Genomic DNA, 19,331 nt, shown 5'->3' on the forward strand with positions numbered 1-19,331 from the left:
TGCTCTGAAAGCCCTCGGGTGGTCCCAATGCTTCCAGGGCTGGAGCCACCACTCCGGTGCCAAGTTGCCGCCGTCACTCTCGTCAGGAAGCCCCAGGCTCCGCGCGTCTCCTCCCGCTCAGTCTTGCCGTCCTCGGTCACGCAGAGTCCCACGGCGTTGACCCTGAGGCCCCGGTTTTTCCACCTGTAACGTGGGTGTGGTGGTGGTACCTGTGTCTTGGGGTGGCCGGGATACCACACTGACACATGGGTGCCTCGACAGCGCCTTGCCCAGAAATGCTCAGCAGCTGTGACCATTCCCAGGTCCCACTCAAGTGAAAATGGGACGACTGTTGGTCTCACCTGCAGCGTCTTCCCTGGGCACCCACTCTTCAGGGGTCAGGATGGCCCCCTGGCCTTATCTAGGGGGTGAACTGACCCGGACATCCAGGCAGCTTTTCTGCTTTGTTAGTGTGGGGTGGCAGGGAGTGAAGAGCTCTGGGGGCAGAGCCGAGAGAGTCCAGCCTCCCGCCTACACCCTCACGGCCCCCTTCCCTCTGCTGGTCCCCAGACATCTCACAAGGAGAGCGAGGAGGCCCTGCAGAAGCGCCTGGACGAGGTCAGCCGGGAGCTGTGCCGCGCGCAGAGCAGCCACGCCAGCCTCCGGGCAGACGCCGAGAAGGCCCGGGAGCAGCAGCAGCAGATGGCTGGTGAGGGCGATGAGGGGACGGCCCTGTGGGGCAAGAGCATCCGGGACCCTGGACTCCTGCACCTGTTGGGGGACACACGGGGGTGCTTGGGGTCAGGCCTGGGGTCTGGAGGACTGGCCGTGGGGGCCAGATATGGGAGGTGGGCTCAGGTAGAAGACGCTGCCACAAGGGCCAGTGCTGGCCTTCTTCCTCCAGCTCAGTAAGGCCCAGGGCCAGGTCTGGAAGTGGGCCGTGGTCCCCCGTGCTCTCAGGGCACCTTCCCCATCAGGAGGTGGGGAGACACTCAGGGCACCGAAGGTCCCTGGAGAGGCGGGGCAGGCGGTCCATTGACCAGGTTGCATAGTCTTGTGCTCAACAGACTTCCAAGTGGCTGCTGTGACCTGGAGCAGGTCCTAGAAGCAGCCAGCTGCACCTGTGAAGGGCCAGGCAGTAGTGATCTCGGCTTTGTAGGCCAGATGGTGTTTGTCACAGCTGCTTAGCTCTGCTGCCGCAGTGCCCACACAGCCCAGGACAGACGGGCTTGGCCATGGGCCACGGAAACTCTATTGACGAAAACAGGCTATCGTCTGGGATGGCTCAGGGTTCTAGTCTGCTGCCCCCTGCTGTGATGGGCCCGGTGTGACTTCGGGTGGTCAGGGGAGGCCTCTGGGGAGAAAGGTCTGGATGACTGGAAGAGGCCTGCCTCACAAAGGCCAGGAAAGGGCAGAAGTGACTGGCACGGAGCCCCTGAGGAATGGGGACAAACTTGGACTGTACAAGAAACAGACTGAGGAGGTCCACGCGCAAGGCTGGAGATGGCAGCAGTGGCCAGTGTGGGGCACAGGCGGGCCTGGGTGACCAGCCTGTGGAGTGATGAGGGCTGGGAGCTTGGGTGGGGGTGGCGGGACCGACCCCACTTGCCCTTCCAGATGCTCCGGCTCTGGCCCGGGAAAGGACCGAGGGGCAGAATGTCCCGGGGACCAGGGATGGGCCAGGCAGCCACAGAGGTGCCTGGGGGATTGGGCCAGCAGTGGACGTGGATCCCCAGGCCTCAGAGATGAGTGAGGGGTGGGGAGGAGGAGGAAGCCCTCAGCAGAGCCCTGTGCATGTGGGGCGAGCCCCAGGCTAGGGGCTGGGCAGAGTCAGACGAATGTGGCCGGCATTTAGAACCGTGGTGGGATGTCGTGGAGGTCGCAGAGGGGAGAGGACACGCCAGGAGCCCCCGCCCTGGTCTCAGCAACATGAGCCGGTCTCCCAGGAGCAGGGTTTAGACTCTGTAACAGACGCCTGTTCAAATCCCATTGTTGCCAAGCGGTGGGGGTGCTTCGTTGTCCCCCAGTGTGCAGAAGCCTGGCTGTGACTCTCCACCAGCCGGCGGGCTGCCCCGGGTGGGGCGTGTGTCTCGAGCCCATGGGTGTGTTCTGGGCAGCCTGGGAGCGTCCATGCCGGCAACCCCCTACCCCTGACCTGCCAGCCACCCCTTCTACAGAGCTGCACGGCAAGCTGCAGTCCTCCGAGGCCGAGGTGAGGGGCAAGTGTGAGGAGCTGCGTGGTCTCCATGGGCAGCTGGACGAGGCCCGGGCGCAGAACTCACAGCTTACGGAGAGGATCCGCTCCATCGAGGCCCTGCTGGAGGCCAGCCAGGCCCGGGATGCCCAGGTCAGCAGCCCCTTCTCAGGGCCCCCCACGCCCGATGACCTGCCATCCGAGGCATCTCTCCTGGTGACCACAGGGTTCTTCTCTCATTCCAGGCCAGTCGAGTGGAGGCTGACCAGCAGCAGGCCCGGTAAGAGGGAGCAGGGGCCCAGCCTGGGTGTGGGATCCCGGGGAGGACCCCTGAGAAGCCCTGTCTTCCCCACACCTCCTCCAGTGCCTGTGGGGAGCAGGAAAGAGGAAAGGACCCAGGCTGTGGGGAGAGTGGCCGGGCCTCCTGCCGTCCGTCCATTCGTCCTTCCATCCATCTCTGGACGGGAAGGACTGGCTGGTTGGGGGTTTCCCTCCATGTCTATGGGAGGAGGGATTTTCGGGCTTAAAGTCATAACTCAAATAGAAAACAGATCAGGCACCCTGAGTGGAGAACCTGGGAGGTTGCCCAGACCTTGGCACAGCTTTGACCATGGTGCAGGGTCCCAGCTGACCAGATGCGGGGGCTGGCACTGGGTGACTTCGGTGGCCAGCCTCAGGCTACTGAGACCTGGTGGAGGCACCCCAGGCCGGGGGGCTGGAGCCCTTGGAATGACTGTCGCCTCCGAGTGTGTGTCCCTCAACAGATGCCTACGTGCTCATGGGTGGTCCTGGCTGCTGTGGCCGGGGCCCCTCAGGACAGCCACGTGGGGTGGGGCCTGGTGATGTCCATCCCTGTACAAGTGTTTGGCCTTGTCCTGGGCTGTCTGCTGACCAGGCTCCCTTGTTCTGGCTGCTGCCGCCAGTGGGTCACCTCCCTGGTGCCTCCAGGCCACAGCCCTCATTCCCAGCTTCGGGTCTGAAGGCTGGGGAAGGAAGCTGGCCTCTTGGAGGCCCCACAGTGCCTTGTTGGAGACTCAGAAGCAAACCCTCTCCGTGTGCCTTTCCAGACAGCTCAGGGCAACTTTGTTCCTTGTGGCATTTGTGGGGGTAGAGAGGTTGTATTTATTTAGCATTTTGTTCTTGTATTTTAGGATCAGATTCTTGGACCACACAGCTGATTTCTAGGTACATAGGTCATGTTGCAAATAGGGTTGATTCTAGTATTTTGCATCCTGCAGATGTTTGACAGAACGAGAGGTTTTTAAAATTTTTCTTCTCAGACTGTTTATCTGGAAATTGTGACTAGGCCAGGCCATTCTATTCTGGGGTGAGGTGAGTGATCCAACCCCATACGTTCTGGAACATACCTCGGACAGTGGCCACCAAGCGGGGTGACAGTGTATCCTCGCCACCCGCTGGCTGTGTCTTCTTCCTTGGGGGTGCTCTTTCAGGGATTTGCAGGGGGCCGGCTGCTGCAGAATCCCGGTGGCTTGACGGAGAAGCTGTGAGGGGTCCCAGTGGTGCTTTGAGGGTGGGGTCAGGTTCTGTGGCCTGAAACTAGCATCCTAGAAGTCCACAAGGCTGGGTGCAAACTGCACTTTGAATGAAGGTGAGGGTCAGGGCAGGCAGCGCACCGCCCTCCCTGAGGGTGTTGAGTCTTCACACACTTCCTTAGGGTGGCGGTCCTCAAAGAGCTGTTCACTGTGGCCCCTGGTGAGAAAATCAGAACACGTGTTCCCACCAGGGGCATCCTCGGAGGGACTTCCTTCCTGACCCCGCGCGGCCCTGGCTGTGCTACTTCAGGTCAGCGCTAGCGGCTTCCTGTCCTGTTCTAAATCGAGACTCAAAAGATGACACCTTATAGTGTCCATTTGCAGCCTCTTTCTCAGAACAGCCAGAGACATTCTAGAGTGTCCACCCCGAGCTAGCTGGGTGACGGGGGCAGACAGAACCACATGGCCTTGAGTCTGGAGAGAAGCGTGAGGAAGTGGGGCCGCTGTCCTACCAGCTCCCCTGGTGTCTGGGATCTTCGCGGGCCAGTGTCTGAGAGCCTGGATGCAGGACTGAGGGGGAGCCTTCGGGTGCTGGCAGAGCCAGGTTTTGGACACAGGGTGGTCGTGGCAGGGGAGCCAGGGCCTGCCAGGCACCGCCAAGAGCAGGAATGTTCCTGATGGACTGCGGGTGACGGTGCTGACGGTGTCCTCCAAGGAGGCCCAGCGGCGTCTCTCGAGGGCAGCTGTGGCCGTAGGGAAGGGCCAGGGCTGCAGGCTGTGGGACAGAACGGGACCAGGCAGCAGCAGAAGTGAAGTGAAAGTCATTCAGTCATGTCCAACTCTTTGCGACCTCCTGGACTATACAGTCCATGGAATTCTCCAGGCCAGAATACTGGAGTGGGTAGCCTTTCCCTTTTCCAGGGGATCTTCCTGACCCAGGAGTAGAACTGGGGTGTCCTGCATTGCAGGTGGATTCTTTACCAACTGAGCTATTAGGGAAGCCCTTAGCAGAAGAAAGAGCACCCCAAAAAGTGCCAGTCCAGGGCCTGTACTGGCACTGGCCAGGCGGCTGCTCTGACCTCTCCTGTCCAAGCAGCTGTGTCACCAAGTGGGACTCTGGTGGCCTCTGGGCCTCAGCTCTCGGGGAAGGGGCCTTGGTGTTTGCCCAGGCTCCTCTTAAGCCTGTGCCTTGTGAGGAAGGGGCCTGACCCCCGTCCCAGGCCCCATGTGTGCTCCTGGGCACCTGGGACAAGGAGGAGCCCCGAGACAGGCCCTGTGGGGGCTGCATGCCTTCAGAGCCAGACAGTGGCTGTCTGTCCCCAGCCTCATGGAGCTGGAATCACAGGTGTGGTGCCTGGAGAAGGAGGCCACGGAGCTCAGGGAGGCGGTGGAGCAGCAGAAGACAAAGAACAATGTGAGTGTGGGGTGAGGGAGCCTGCCATGTGGATGGGGCGGGGCCACCTGCCGTGTGTACAGGGCGGATCTGCAGGGGCCTTGGCCGCATCCCTGGCCCAGGCCGTCTCCCAGAGCCTCTGCCTGCGCCTCCTGGGGCCTGGCTGGGCCAGAGTCGGCTTCCTGGTGTTGGGAAGCTCTTCTCTGAGGAGCCAGTGACTGCCCTCCTCTCCCCACCCTGAGCCCCACAGACGAGTCTCCCTAAAAGGCACCAGGTCACCCCGAGCCGTCTGGCGCCAGTGCTGCCCAGCATGCCCTGTGGGGTCTGGAGGCAGGTCAGGGAGGTTCGCCTGCCCTGCAGAGACTGGCCTGGCTGTTGACCATGCCTCTCTCCTCCCAGGACCTCCGAGAGAAGAACTGGAAGGCCATGGAGGCTCTGGCCTCGGCTGAGAAGAGCTGCGAGGAGAAGTTGCGGTCCCTGACCCAGGCCAAGGTCAGTGTGGGCTCCGGGCTGGCCGCAGTCAAGCTTGTCAGCAGAGCTTGCAGCTGCATGCAGGGCTGCCCTGGGCTCAGAGCGGCTCAGAAGTCCACCCAGGGCCCAGCCCTGCCTCTTTTTGTGTGCCCTCTGCCCACCCTCCCACCTGTTCCCCTGGAGAAGTGGGGAGCAGTGAGCTCTTTGTGCTGCTTCTCAGCTGGGCCTTGCCCTCCAAGGCCACGGGGGCCCCGAGCTTGGTCTGTCTGCGTGGACTTTGTTCGTGTTCCTCTTCTGAGCTGAAATCTTGTCTGAACGGTCCCCCTAAGCGCCCGGGCTGACCATTGCACCCCACCCCAAACCCCCCACAGGAGGAGTCAGAGAAGCAACTCAGCCTGACGGAGGCCCAGACCAAGGAGGCCCTGCTGGCCCTACTCCCGGGGCTCCCTGCCCCCACCCACCAGGTAGGAGGTGGGATGGCTCCTCTGGGCCCCCCCGCCCATGGAGGGGTGCATCCCACTCAACCGCAAAACATTTCTGTTGCAGAGTTATACGGAGTGGTTGCAGGAACTCAAAGAGAATGCCTGTTTGGAGTTGTTGAAGCGGCCGCAGGCAAGCCCGGAGCCCTCGGTGAGCACGGACAGCTGTCCAGCCTCACATCCTGCCCTGTCCCCCCGGGCTTGCCTGGAGCTGGTCATCAGGCTTTGGCTCACCAGCACACCCCCACCCCTCCCCTTCTGCCTCTGCTCTCAGGACTTGGCTGCCAAGCTGAGGGAGGCGGAGGAGACGCAGAGCGGCCTGCAGGCTGAGTGCGACCAGTACCGCAGCATCCTGGCTGAGACGGTGAGGCCCGGCGGGGAAGCCAGCAGTTGGGGGGCCTGACCAGGTCGCTGGCTCTGTGACCTTGGGTGGGCACAGCCCCACTCTGAGCCCTGTTCCTGTGGCTGGTGAAGAGGTGTGCTCAGGGCAAAGGTCTGGGGCGAGTCTGAGGTGGGAGGGGAGCGGTTGGCTCTCCTTTGACACCAGGAGCCCAGCCCTTGCCCTGGGGCCTGCCCTTCCTGGGCTACTGAGGCCCACCTGCTGCAGACCCATCAGAGATGAGAGTCCCGACGGCTCTGTCTTCTGCATGCTGGCTGGGAGGGCCCTGATCCAGGGCCTCCCCTTCCTCACTGCGTGGCCAGCCAGGCTGGGATCTGAACAGGGTGGTCACTGGGGCGGGGAGGGAGCTGGGGGATGTATGTGGGGTCTGCAGGCCATGCTCATGGCTGCCCCCACAGGAGGCCATGCTCAAGGCACTGCAGAAGAGTGTGGAGGAGGAGGAACAGGTGTGGAAAGCCCGGGTGAGCGCCGCGGAGGAGGAGCTCCGGGAGGTACGCTGCCCAAGGCACCCAGGGTCCGCCTGCCTGAGCCAAGCTGCCAGGGCGGAATGCCATCAGTGCTGGTGGGGACGCCCACAGGGTTATCTGCGTCACTTGGGGAGGTCAGGTTTTGGTGACGCCACATGAAATGTGGTCGCAGAAAGACTTGACAGCTGAATCCTGGTCTCCAGGAGACCCCACCTCCAGGAAGAGGGGCTGGTCACTCTTTGGGGGGGCAGGGGCACCATGGGCTTCCTGGGGTGGGTCCCAGGACAGCTGTGAGGAGCCGTGGCAGTGCATCCCCGGTCAGATCCTCCAGGGCTCATGCTTGACTGCCCCTTCCTTGTGCTTTGTAGTCGCGGGTCACCGTGAAACATCTCGAAGAGGTTGTTGAGAAGCTCAAAGGGGAACTCGAAAGTTCTGATCAGGTGCGTGGGGGCTCTAGGCAGAGAGTGCCGTCCTTTTACAGAGGCTCCTGTGGTCGCTTTCTTTCCTGGTCCACATGTCCCTGCTTTTCCTTAATGAGCCATTGTGACCTCGGGGTGGCCAGAAGCAGCATGCCCAGCCGGTGCACCGTGGCTTCTGCCATGGCCTCAGGAACTGCGGGAGGAGGGTGCGGGGTGGCCCTGCCACGCTCGTCCATCCACCCTGGCCTTGGAGCAGGTCCCCCAGCACCCACCTTGCAAGTAAATCTCGAGGCCTGAGAGCCCATCTGTCCCGGGGTGCCTGCGTGTGGCGCCACGTCAGGGGTCTGATCCCGGGCGCCGCCTGGAATCGTCGGGCTGCGGAAGCCCCTTCTCAGCCCCTGCCCCTGGGCCGGCCAGCCCTGGTCCCCGTGGTCGTCCCTTTCTTATCCCATCCGTTTGCGGCCTCTGATGCATGTCCTGTCCAGGTGAGGGAGCACACCTGGCACCTGGAGGCCGAGCTGGAGAAGCACATGGCGGCCGCCAGCGCCGAGTGCCAGAGCTACGCCCAGGAGGTGGCAGGGGTGAGTCCCATCCCCAGCAGCCCCGCAGGCAGGGCAGGGTGAGGCCGGCCAGCCTGGCAGCACGGTAATTCCTCTACCTGGAGTGGCAACACCGTCCTCATGGGCAGGCATTTAAATGACGCGGCTTCACGTTCAGGCAGCAGAGAGGACAAGCTTAGCACCCCAATCCTGGTCTGATCTCAGACTTCTGCCTTTGCTTTGTAAGACACTCCATAAACTTGTGAAGGCCTGGGAGAAGCCATGTCCCGAACGCCATGCTTCCCAAGTCTTAAAAAGAGCAGAAGCTGCCGGAGGCTGCCTCCCCCTGCCCTCCCCCTGCAGGTTCCTGGGGCAGGTGCCTGCATGTATTGGGTTCCTTGAGAGGTGCTCACAAGAACTGGTCCTCTCTTCTTTTCTCCCTCCACCCGGCTCCGTTTTCTCAGTTGAGGCAGCTCTTATTAGAATCTCAGTCTCAGCTGGATGTGGCCAAAAGCGAAGCCCAGAAACAAAGCGACGAGCTTGCCCTGGTGAGTGGCCATGGTGTGACCGCTTGCGCTGTGGGGGCTGGGTATGCATGTTCCCACGCCCAGTCAGAGGGGACGTGGGTGGGCTGCTGGAGGGGCTGCTGGCACGTTTGCTCGATCCTGGGCCTGTGGCTGCTGGGACCATGGTGTGGCCCGGGCCTGGGAGGTCCCCTCCCTTGCTTTGCACGCCTCAGTCCTGCATGTACCACATCCCCCAAGGGTCTCTGGGCTCCATGCCACTGGCCTTGCAGTGAGTGGAGTGTATGCACAAGGCCAGTCTGGGCCCCTTGAGTGTCCCTCAGCTGCAGTTTGACTCGGGCAAGGGGTCTCGGTCCTGGCCTCCTGCCCCCCAAGAACCTGCAGGGGAGCCCACACAGGCCATGCTTATCAGAGCAGGTCCTCCGAGGGGCCGTGGCTCCCAAGAGTGCCTGTGGTACTCCTGGGGGGCTGCGTGCATGCAGCCGTGCCTCAGCACAGACCCAGCCTCCCTGTTCCAGGTCAGGCAGCAGCTGAGTGAGATGAAGAGCCACGTGGAGGATGGCGATGTGGCCGAGGCCCCCCGAGCAGAGCAGGACCCTGCCGAGGTTAGGGGGGTGAGCCAGGTGTTGGTCACTTAACGCTGCGCGGGCTCCTCCACCCATTGTGGGGCGGGGACGGCAACCCTGACACCCGCTGATCCCCAGCCCCAATCTGCTCAGACACCCCGCTTCTGAAGAGACGCAGAGTGGAAGGAAGGGCGAGGGCTGGGGTGTCTGGTGCGGTACTCGCCCTCCAGACCCCTGATCCAGTCGGTTGTCAACAGTCTCACCGTGGTAGTGGCGGCCTCAGGGTGGGATGGCCTCCTGGGTCGGGGCTCACACGGGGCTGAGGCTTCTCTGTCCTGGGGTCTCACCAGAGGACCCTGCGTCCCATTGGCATCTCTACCCCGTCACCCAGCTCCCTTCCCCAGCGGCTGGGCCCTGCCTCCCCCAGGGGAGCCTTGGGACCGGCTGTAGGGCCCAGGCCACCCCGCATGTCCATGGCAGGGCAGGGTGGGGGGCCCTGGGTGCCCAAGAGGGTCCCATCTCCTCCAGATTCCAAACGTATTTGCCCACAGTTGAAGACACAACTGGAGCGGACGGAAGCCCTGCTGGGGGACGAGCAGATGCGGCGGCAGAAGCTCACGGCCGAATTTGAGGAGGTCAGGGTGCTGCTCAGCTGACAGTTGTCCGTCAGGGCCCTTGTGGGTCAGGGTGGCAGGGCTGGGCCAGCCGCAACCCACCTGGGGGACTGTCACTACGCCTGTCACTCGCCTTCTGTATGGGTCCTGACCCCGCCCCCCCCCAACCCTCCAGGCTCAGCTCGCGGCGAGTCAGCTGCAGGCAGAGTTGGAGAAGCTCCGTTGCACCAGCACCCTTGGGTCTTCGGAGGTGGAGGAGGCTGCACAGCTGAAGGTACTGGGACACCATCACCCCGGGCTCCCTGTCATCCCTGGAGGCCCCCTGGGCACGGTCCAGCCTCGTTTAGGGGTGGGTAAGGTGGGGGAGTATTCCTGAACCTCCAGTATCACAGACAACTGGATCAAGTAGAACTTAAGGCCAGTGCTCAGCAGCCAGCACGTGACCCTAGGGGCTACAGCTTCGAACAGCCCTGTAGAAACCCTCCTGATTGTCGCCAGGAGACCATGTCCTCCTGGGCCTGGTGTGGCCCCACAGGCACAGCCAGGGGGCCATCCTGCTGCATGTCATGTGCGGGCTGATCCCCTTCAACCCTCCAACTGCAGGAGAGGCTAGAGAAAGAGAAGAAGTTAACCAGTGACCTGGGACGTGCGGCCACCAAGCTGCAGGAGCTTCTGAAGACGACCCAGGAGCAGCTGGCGAAAGAGAAGGACACGGTGCAGAAGCTGCAGGAGCAGCTGGACAGACCAGTGAGCGCTGAGCCCGTGGGGCAGGGGGTGGGGGTGCCCAGGACCCTGGGGAAGGCAAGCAAGGAGGAGACGTGGACTCAGGGGCTGGAGGGGTGAGAACAGAGATTCCTGAAAGCTGCCCTTGGTGTCTCCTCCAGCCCTGGACCGCTCTGGTGTTGGGCTGCAGGCTGTAGTTAGGGTGGGTTAGGAGCCAGGGGTGAGTACGTGCCCCCGGCCAGCCTCTCCCCTTCACCCCCTGTCCGCAGGAGAACAGCAGCTCAAAGGAAGGCACTTCTGTCTGAGTCTCCTGCAGAAAAAGAAGTTACTGTTCAACTTACCAAAATGCCTTACACATTCCTTACAAATAAACCAACCGACACAGCGTTATCCGGGCCCAACTTCGGTAGCTCTGAGAAGCCATAAAGACAAGAGTTTCTTAGCACCAGAAGTAGATCTTCCAGACCCAGTTTGTACAAGAAGAACCTTTGTCACATTTGAGAAACACTATCGCCCTGGCCCGGCCCTGGACCACCAGCCAGCAGACGCCAAAGCCCTCGTCAGCCGCGTGACAGACCCAGGGCTTGTTCTGGGAGGCGGGCCTGGGGTCTGTATGTCAATCAGTGCAATTGTCTTTCACGGGGTTGGGAGTCGGGTGGTTCTGGTGCTGAGTCCCTAAGGCTGCGGAGCAGACTGGAAGGTCACAGCCAGCGAGGCAGCAGCCCCAGACCCCGGAAGATGCTGCCCCCAGAACCGACGCGTGACTCCTGGGTGTTAATGCCATTAAAACCCGCGTGTCGCCCGGCATTCCGGTCTCGTCCCATCTTCCTTGAGGGCTCCTTCAGGGAGAGAATGAGTGTGGTTTCTGGTCCCCCAGTGCCCACTGGGCAGGGTGAGGGAGCAGGGCCTGAGATACCTGGTGGCCTGATGGATGCACGGACTGGTCCCCACCCTGAGGAGCAGGGCTGCGGGTGGCCCAGGCTGTGGTGTGAAGTGAGTTCCAGGAATGAACAAGGGACTCTATATCCTTCTGGCCGGACCTGGGCAAACATTCACTCCTCAGGAGGGCTGGAGACAGGGCAGCCAGCTTAACTTGCCATGATCCTTGGACCCTCATGTTTTCGGGGATCTGAGTCTTTGGTCAAGAGGTGAGTTGGCTTCGTAAGGAACCTGGAGCTTAAGCCAAAAGTGGATTTAGAGGCAGGGTCACAGGAGTGGTCACATCAACCCAGGAACAGAAGGTGAACTGAAGCTGCCCCCAGGGGTCTCGGTGGTACTTCAGCTCAGTCCCAAGACTCAGAAGCCTGGGAGAGGGGTCTGATGGGCTGAGTGTGGCTGGGCGAAGACAAGCACCTGGATGGCAGGTGCACCCAGATGGGAGGGAGGGGGTCTCACCACCTGAGAGCCTCGGCGTCCCATCCCTCCAGGCTGGGTTTGACTCCCCTCTGGGGTGGTTGTCACCCGCGGCTCAAGACCTTAGGGAGGGAAGGTTCCTTAAGCTGCCTTTGGCCACATACACAAGAAGCGGCCAGGGGCTGGGCAGTGCTGACCTCAGGCTGCACGAAACCAGGTGCTGGCTTGCAGGGGGCACTTGGTCCGTGGGCCACCTGACTGCTGAGTGGCACGTGTGGTGACTGACTGTGTTGGGATCATGGTGCTGGAAATTCTGGGATGGTTCCCCAGAGACGAGAGCAGGACCTGGAGTTTGCCGGGAGGGAGGAGGGGTCAGGGCCGAGGGGACAGGGGTGCAGAGAAACGGGATGAGGAGCCAGGAGGGTGGGTGAGAGGGCCCCGTGGAGCTGGGTCATGAAGGCAAGGGGTCTGGACGGGCATGGCACCGGAGCCACTGAGGTTTCCCAGGAGGGGAGATGAGACCTACCTGTTCCAGACCCCTGCAGGCAGCTTAAGTGGAGAAAGCCCTGGGGACACAGGCCATGGATTCTGGCCAGAAGCCTCAGCAGGAAGAATTGACTGATGACGCCTGTCAGGCCACAGCCTCGGTTCTCAGGTGACATCTCAAGTGCCCATGGAAGGGGCACCTCCCCCATCCTGCAAAGAATCCCCAGGAAGTGGGAACAGCCCACCTGGTGAAAGGCAGGGCGGGCTTTTGGCCGCCTCTAAAACCTGCTGAAGTTTGGAGGCCTGGGGCCTTGCCTTGGCTGGAAAGGAGGCTTGTGACTGTGGAAGCTGTGACCAGCAGCCCCTCACTCCACACCCCTGTAAGCCCCCAACTCAGGGCCAGGCTCACGACTCATACACACATGAACCTTCACCCAAGGGCAGTGGTTCAGGGCCGTTTTCTGGTGGACAGCCGGGCTTGTGTCCTGAACCAGGTCTTCTGCATCATGGTGGCTGCCAGAGCCTGCGTTTCCACTAAGCTCCCCTCCCCCACCATGCAGCTGAAAGCTGGGGACCCTTAGGCTGGGCTCCCCTGACGGCTCAGATGATAAAAATTCTGCCTGCAATGGGAGACCAGGATTCGATCCCTGGATCGGGAAAATCCCCTGGAGAAGGGAATGGCAACCCACTTCAGTATTCTTGCCTGGAGAATCCCATGGACAGAGGAGCCTGGCAGGCTACATACAGTCCGTGGAATCGCAAAGAGCTGGACATGATTGAGTGACTAAACTTAGGCTGGGCAGAAGCCTCTTGAAAGCAAAGGAACGGGGTCACCTCTAGGGAAGGAAGGCGCGAAAGACCCTGGGGGTGCCAAGCTGCTGCCTGTGGGCTCCATCCTCAGACTGCCTGGAGGGCTCCGGCATCCACGTCTGGGGATGGGCAGGGTGAGGGCCTCCGCACCTGCCAACCACTGGCCCAGCAGCCAGAGGCCTGGTAGAAGCAGCTCCCGGCCAGCAGGGGGAGCCTGTGGACCTTGCTGTCCAGAGGACAGGTTCACCCTCAGTCTCAGAAAAATGCAGGGGTGGGGGCGGGGATAGATGGAGGCGTGGAGAGGCAGCCACCTACCACAGACCCCAGGTGACAGGAGAGCTGGGAGCTCTGAAAACATCCAAGTTCAGAGGCTCCCGGGGTTGACCTGAAACGGTCTCGCTGCCCATTAGCAACCCCTCTAGATCTGGAAGCCCCAATGAAGCTTTTTGGACTATCTCTGGTCACCTGCGTGGGGCATCAATAAAATGCACAATCCCTGGGATGCCTGGCCTTTGGGCAGTGAAATCACCAGACACTCTCCACAAATGCCTAACAGGACTCAGAGCCCAAAAGAAGAGTTGTTTTCCTTCCTGCCTCAAACAGAACAAAATCTAACTCAGAATTCCAGCTTTTACAAATAACTCACCAGGGGTATGATGGGAATAAATTAGGGGCGGGGGGCGGGGGGGAAGAGACCCGAGTGCTGTGTGACCTTGGACAAGTTACTTTACTTCTCTGGAGTGGTTGAGGGACTGGCTCAGTAAGTCCCCTTCCAATGCCCCTCCCCAACCATGTAGTGACCCTTCTTCCAGCCCCAGCCCAGCTGGTTCTTGATCTGGAGATGGCTTCCATGTTTTGAAAATACCCCAAATCATGACAAATCAACATATCTGTCCTTAGGCCCATCCAGGCTCTGAGAGTCCAAGGACTAGCTGGTTAAGAGTGGAAGCCACACATGTGTGCATGGACCAGCCGTACTCTGAGGGGTGAGGGGCTCTAGGAAAGGAACCCACTCAACCAAGCCCCATCTTTACACCCGAGTCACTGTGTTCATGGTTCTCTCTGAGATTAACATTCTCGGAATAACTAACTTCACAGCCCAGCTCTAAATGTCTTGTTAGCAGTGGTGGTATCTGCTGCTGCTTCCTCGGGGCAGAAAAGCAGTCATTCAATGAACTCTGAGTCAGCTTTCCACCCACTCTTCTGCAATGTGTGAACACCTGTAAAAGTGTAAATGTGCTGGAAGCAGATAGTACCTGCAGTTCCATTCCTCACCAGGGTCAGCTGAGGTCTAAGACTCATTTTGCAACAGAGTTTACCTGTAGTGCTGGTGAACCAGAATCTAGGGCCCCAACCTCAGGAATCCATAAGCTCCGGGGCAGAGAGATAAGTGACTATTAGCATTTCCCAACTTCTGGAGCTGAGTGCCAGGAGCTATTTACATGTCACACCCCCAGGCACTGCTCGAAACTTTCCCCACAGCACCCCACACACATACCTGCACGGAGGCAGGTGCTCATACAAGTGGCTCCACACGTCACAAGGTGAAACCACAAGACAGTCTCCTCCTGAACCTCCTGGCTCCGCCTACAAGGCTGATTCTCTACCAGGGCCATCTGGGGCCTGCAGGCCTTCTCGGGCGCCTGTCAATAGTCACTGAGAGCACGGCTTTGCAGGAGAGAAATTCAAGATGAAAGAATGACAAGCAGCCCGGATGTAACCAGCAGCCAGCGCCGTTTCTAGATAATCTGGAAAGAAGTATTTTGATCAAAGCATAACCTTTTTTTGGCTCCCAAACAAGAGAGAAGATAACAGCCTGGCATTTAGATAAACATTTTGAATAAGAGAACGACTTTCAAATATATACCAACCTTTTCATTCAATCAGAGGAGGAGGGAGCTGTGATCTTAACTGTAATTGTCTGAAATAGACAAACCTCCCCACCCAACCACACATGTGGAAGGCAAAATCTTTTATTCCCAAGTCATGCATGAATAATTACACAGGAGAGAAGTTAAAAATGCTTTCTTTATTACATAAAGCCAGTACTGCTACTTCTAAATTCCACTGTTTGTGCATCTCTAGGTTGTTCAGTGTTATGCCTGTGATGTGAAGGACAGTCACTTCCAGGGGTGCTCAGCGTGGCTTCCCGTGTTGTCCATCATACCTGCTCCCCACTGCATGTACAGCTGCAAGTCACTCTAGGAGAGGAAGTTCTCCCAGGCCCTAGAGTAAAAGTAACATTCTTCCATACTTTATTATACCAGAAGCAACAAAGTTTTGAAGGAGACACAATTAGTTAAAGACAGCAGGGAGTCACAGTCTGTCAATACACCACCCTCACCATTTTCATTAACGAAGTGGGTTACGCTGGAGCCCAGATCTGTTTTACAATTCGCTGTTATAAGATGGTGCACATTCTCCTGATTCCCAGGGTGCAAGGCCACTCTCAGAACAGCCTTCTGACCAGACCTGTGAGTGAGCGGCCCCAGGTGCGGGAGCAGCTTCCTCTGCCAACTATGGGCTGCGACAGTGTTCTGCAAGGTCAGTGCTGGTTCAAAGCCTACACCTTTCAAGGCGGTCTCTACCATGCATCCAGTAGAATCACCAAGTTAGTACTTTAGTGCTGTTACATGTTGTGAGAACTACTTCCCATTATTCAGTTTAACTCAACAGAATAAAGAAATTTGGGCCAAAATTACAACCAGATTATGACTAAATCTCTAAGCAAAAAGGAAAGTAAATAACTGCTGAGGTTAACAAAGATGCAACAGTTCTCTTCACGTGGCCTTCTACTGGTTTGTGAACTGCACTATTAATTTAAAAATCATGAGCTTTAACAAAAATGTTTATAACAAGCCAACTCATCCAAACAGGCATTTGGCCAGTAAGAAGTTAATTTCACACCAATAAAGTTTTAGAGTGTAGATTTATTTAGGGCCATTTGCACATGTTCATTGAATAGCTTACCCCCACAAATGACAAGACAGCTCCCCTTCAGTGAGTCCCTAGCTTAAACATTTTCTGCTTTACTTATATATAGCAAGAGGATAACGTTAAACACGGAAGCTTCCGATTTGTGGCACCAGATGATGGTCTACACAGGGCATCCTTCAAAAGCTACAATTAGGGATCCACCTAGCTTTTCAGCAATACAAGCCCGATTGAGGTCTTCTGGCCCATTTGCTTGACATTCGTGTTTTATGCCTAGGGAGGAAAGACAATTATGTTTAGTTATGGCAACAGTTTACCTATTTCTTTAACACAGCAAACCGTTTTAAAATGCCGGTTCAAACAGGGGTGGGACAGCTGTGGCAGAGCAAACCGCTGATGAGTCATCTGAAACCACGAGCACCGACGAGAGAGACTCGTACGAACTAGTGCTGACAAAGAGAGGCCAGACCTAGTAGCGCACATTCTAGACGCTTCCACTCACACAACAAAATGAGCCAGAATTACTGTTAGGAGCAGGGGCTGGTGTCCCTGGCAGGGAGAAGGGAGGGGCAGCAGCAAGGCTTGGGTGCTGGTCACCAGATCAGGAAACAACTGTGCTTCATGTACGCTTTCTACAGGTAAGCAATGCTGTTTTCAACAAAACAGTTAAAAAGCAGGAGGAGAAATCTTTTTTCTTGGTTTTTAAAACATACATTAACACATGAATTTGGTACTTTGATTCAGTCGGCTGGATTGAGGAGCAAGAGCACAAAGGGGATCATTCTGCCCAGCAAGCAGCCCTCCAATGGCTCCACACCCTATGTCTGGGCAGCTCTCTCAGAGACAGCCTAGTGATGGCCTTCTCAGGAGGACAGCGCGTGGCACAGGGAGTCCTGTGATGCGGGAGTGTACAGCAGAGGCTCTGGAAACGGCTGCTCGCTTCTGAACAGCTGCCTTGTTTTCTGGTTTTCTGTAGTTTTGAGACCGTTTCTTGAGCTGCTGAAAAGCACAGTTGGGCAGCTTCTAGACCACGTGGGACCACCGGGAGAAAGCCAGCGATGCTTTCGCTGAGGAGAAGGACAGGAGGGGGATGCCTCACAAGTCACCAGAGTGCGTCCATGGAGCAGCTCCTCTCCAGGAGGGCGACACAGAGCCAGGACACACCCCACACCAAACAAGCACGTGCGGAGCCAGGCAGGGATGCAATGAGGCAGCACCAGATTTCAGGGAAGGAAGCGAGAATTTTGTGTTTCCACGTAAAACAAGCTAAGGCAAATCTGTTCTACTGCAATATAAAACCAGTCACAGTGAAACCAAATGAACATGACCCTGGGCCAAGCCCTTGTGACCTTGGCTCTCCCAGCAGTCTGGAGCCAGTCACAGCACGAAGGCGGGCGCCTACCCACTCTCAGCTGGGAGGACCCAGGCCCACAGCGGTTATGCGGTCTGGGCTGAGCCACACAGCAGTTAGACAACAAGCTTAGCCCTCAGTGGGCTACAGGCACTGGCCCCATGCTCTGTCCATCATACCAGCGTCTCCTCCTGGCTGGAGACAGTAAATAGGTCCAGGACATCTTCTCAGGATCCCATGACCCAGCAGCAAGTCACATATAACAGGCCAGCCCTGGCTAGTCTCCTTTGGACACAGGTGAGTCAATAACCTAAAAATCATACCATTCCAAAGAAAAGCCAGCAATAAGGGCATCCCTTCCCATTTATGAACACGTCCTTTTTGCTACTTGGCTACGTTCAGAGGCAACAGCAGATTTATTACTTACTATGACCAATGTAAACCAATTTGTCTCCACCTTGGCAATGTCTGAAACTAGTTTCAAACCAAACTGAACAAGCCACACACACACACACACACACACACAATGTCGAGAGGGCAGAGTATCAGGCACAGGCCTCCCGGCCCAAGGACCTGCAGAAGGCAGAGACATGCTGAGAAATGGCTCTGCCTCCGGGTTTCCTCAGAACAAGCAGTACCCTTCGCTCTGTGTGGAGGTTTGCCAAGGAGACAAGGCGCCGCTCTGAAACGATGCCCCTACTCCTTAGCTTGCCACACCCCAGACATCTGGTGGAGGCTAGACCTTACCTTGGAACTTCTTTTTGATGGCATCCTTGGAGCTCGCATAGATCATTTTACTCTTCAGAGGAGCTAGTTCTGGTGCCCTGGAGAGGAAAGGGGCCCAAAAAGAAGAAAACCAGTTTAGAGAAAGCACAACTAACATCGTGTTACACATGTGCATCAGATGGGGGAGGCCCTCAACCTTCTGGGAGAACTTTTCTAACTGCACAGTTTTCCAGTTCCGCTCCTCCAAGACTGTGCTAGACGTGCATACATAGAGCAACCTGAGTTGACCAAGGAAAAGAGTCACGGACCAATGATCAGATTCAGTTAATGGGGTGAAAATAAACACTGTATAATTCACTGTATTATCAATTATCTTCTTGAAAATACCTTTTTATCATTTGTATCAATAAAGGACTGAGTTCGGCTAATAACCACCATCTTCGTGAGAGGTTTTTTAATAATTTATGGTTGGAAAAACTTTCAAAATACAGGAAAGTATAGAGAATAATCTGTGAATCAAGTATCTGCCACCTAGAATTAAGAAATGCTCCTAATTGTTCCTTCAGGTTGTTTTCAGGAGAAGAATGTAAGTGAAGTCCAAGCCCCCGCACGTCCCTCCCAGCCAGTCTCGCACCCAGGTCCACTCCAGCAGCAAGTTCAGACCATGTGCACCTGTTTTCCACTGCGGTCTAGCGTCACAAAATACAGCACAAAGACTTTTCTAAGCTTAATGGAAGTTCAGCAATAATGATGTCTTGTAAATATTACTATTATGCTATATTCACAAACTTTTCCGTGCCTCCCCACATTCTTTAGCAGCAATACTGAAGTTATATTAACAACGCACAGAAAAATCTCATCCACTCAAACTGCACATCCACAGATGCATGATTTCTCACTGCACCACCAAACCTCAGGCCCGCCTGCATTCTACACCACACTACACCAAAGGGTAAAAGGAGTGTAGTTAAATACTTTTAAGCACGTAACAACCCCATTCAGTGGCCACATTTCTAGTACATCAACAGTCATGGACACCATGGACCTGTGTGGCCCTCACCTAGTCTGCTGCCTGCCAACAGCAGGCGAAGTCTATTCTTGGGAATAAGATGTGCATTCCTCACAACTCTAGGGTCCAATGAGGGTGGCAAAGCCACAACATGGACCTCAGATACATGAGCTACAAAATTAAGTGGGTACTTTTCTTATGCAAAATAGGTCAGGGACAAAAAAAGCTTTAGCTGTTCTCATTTCACTCTAACCAGATCTTTAAAATACTTTAAGAGCCATTCCCTGGGCCCTAAACAGAGTCTTTTACAGGAAACTCCTAAAATAAGGTTTTATCTTTCAAAAAGTAACAATGCAAAATAAAACACAGCACTAACACTGGAATTTTCTCTTCTTCATTCC

At 57.2% G+C, this 19,331-nt stretch overlaps 2 protein-coding genes across 3 annotated transcripts in view; one reads left to right on the plus strand and one right to left on the minus strand.

Annotated features, from left to right (window-relative positions):
- The window catches only part of RRBP1 (ribosome binding protein 1), a 47,337-nt gene extending 36,269 nt beyond the window's left edge, over positions 1-11,068 (plus strand). The window contains exons 8-24 of one of the 2 annotated variants that reach the window (XM_055430274.2): positions 550-688; positions 2,157-2,326; positions 2,419-2,453; positions 4,990-5,080; positions 5,459-5,551; positions 5,902-5,994; positions 6,077-6,160; positions 6,284-6,373; positions 6,808-6,900; positions 7,245-7,316; positions 7,781-7,876; positions 8,299-8,382; positions 8,877-8,972; positions 9,476-9,559; positions 9,714-9,812; positions 10,142-10,285; positions 10,531-11,068. In XM_055430274.2, coding sequence (XP_055286249.2) covers positions 550-688; positions 2,157-2,326; positions 2,419-2,453; positions 4,990-5,080; positions 5,459-5,551; positions 5,902-5,994; positions 6,077-6,160; positions 6,284-6,373; positions 6,808-6,900; positions 7,245-7,316; positions 7,781-7,876; positions 8,299-8,382; positions 8,877-8,972; positions 9,476-9,559; positions 9,714-9,812; positions 10,142-10,285; positions 10,531-10,566 — 1,599 coding nt within the window. In that variant the 3' untranslated portion in view covers positions 10,567-11,068. The remainder of the gene's footprint in view (positions 1-549; positions 689-2,156; positions 2,327-2,418; positions 2,454-4,989; positions 5,081-5,458; positions 5,552-5,901; positions 5,995-6,076; positions 6,161-6,283; positions 6,374-6,807; positions 6,901-7,244; positions 7,317-7,780; positions 7,877-8,298; positions 8,383-8,876; positions 8,973-9,475; positions 9,560-9,713; positions 9,813-10,141; positions 10,286-10,530) is intronic. The other variant, XM_055430276.2, reaches the window with a different exon arrangement.
- Positions 11,069-15,820: 4,752 nt separating this feature from the next.
- DSTN (destrin, actin depolymerizing factor) overlaps positions 15,821-19,331 on the minus strand; it is a 28,814-nt gene continuing 25,303 nt past the window's right edge. Inside the window, exons 3-4 of the mRNA XM_055430283.2 lie at positions 17,943-18,019; positions 15,821-16,117 (exon numbers count right to left, since the gene is read on the minus strand). Coding sequence (XP_055286258.1) covers positions 16,008-16,117; positions 17,943-18,019 — 187 coding nt within the window. The 3' untranslated portion in view covers positions 15,821-16,007. The remainder of the gene's footprint in view (positions 16,118-17,942; positions 18,020-19,331) is intronic.

Source organism: Moschus berezovskii, chromosome 15, assembly GCF_049115385.1.
Source record: "Moschus berezovskii isolate FMDL1 chromosome 15, NW_MosBer_1.0, whole genome shotgun sequence".
In the NCBI taxonomy this organism is placed as follows: Eukaryota; Metazoa; Chordata; class Mammalia; order Artiodactyla; family Moschidae; genus Moschus; species Moschus berezovskii.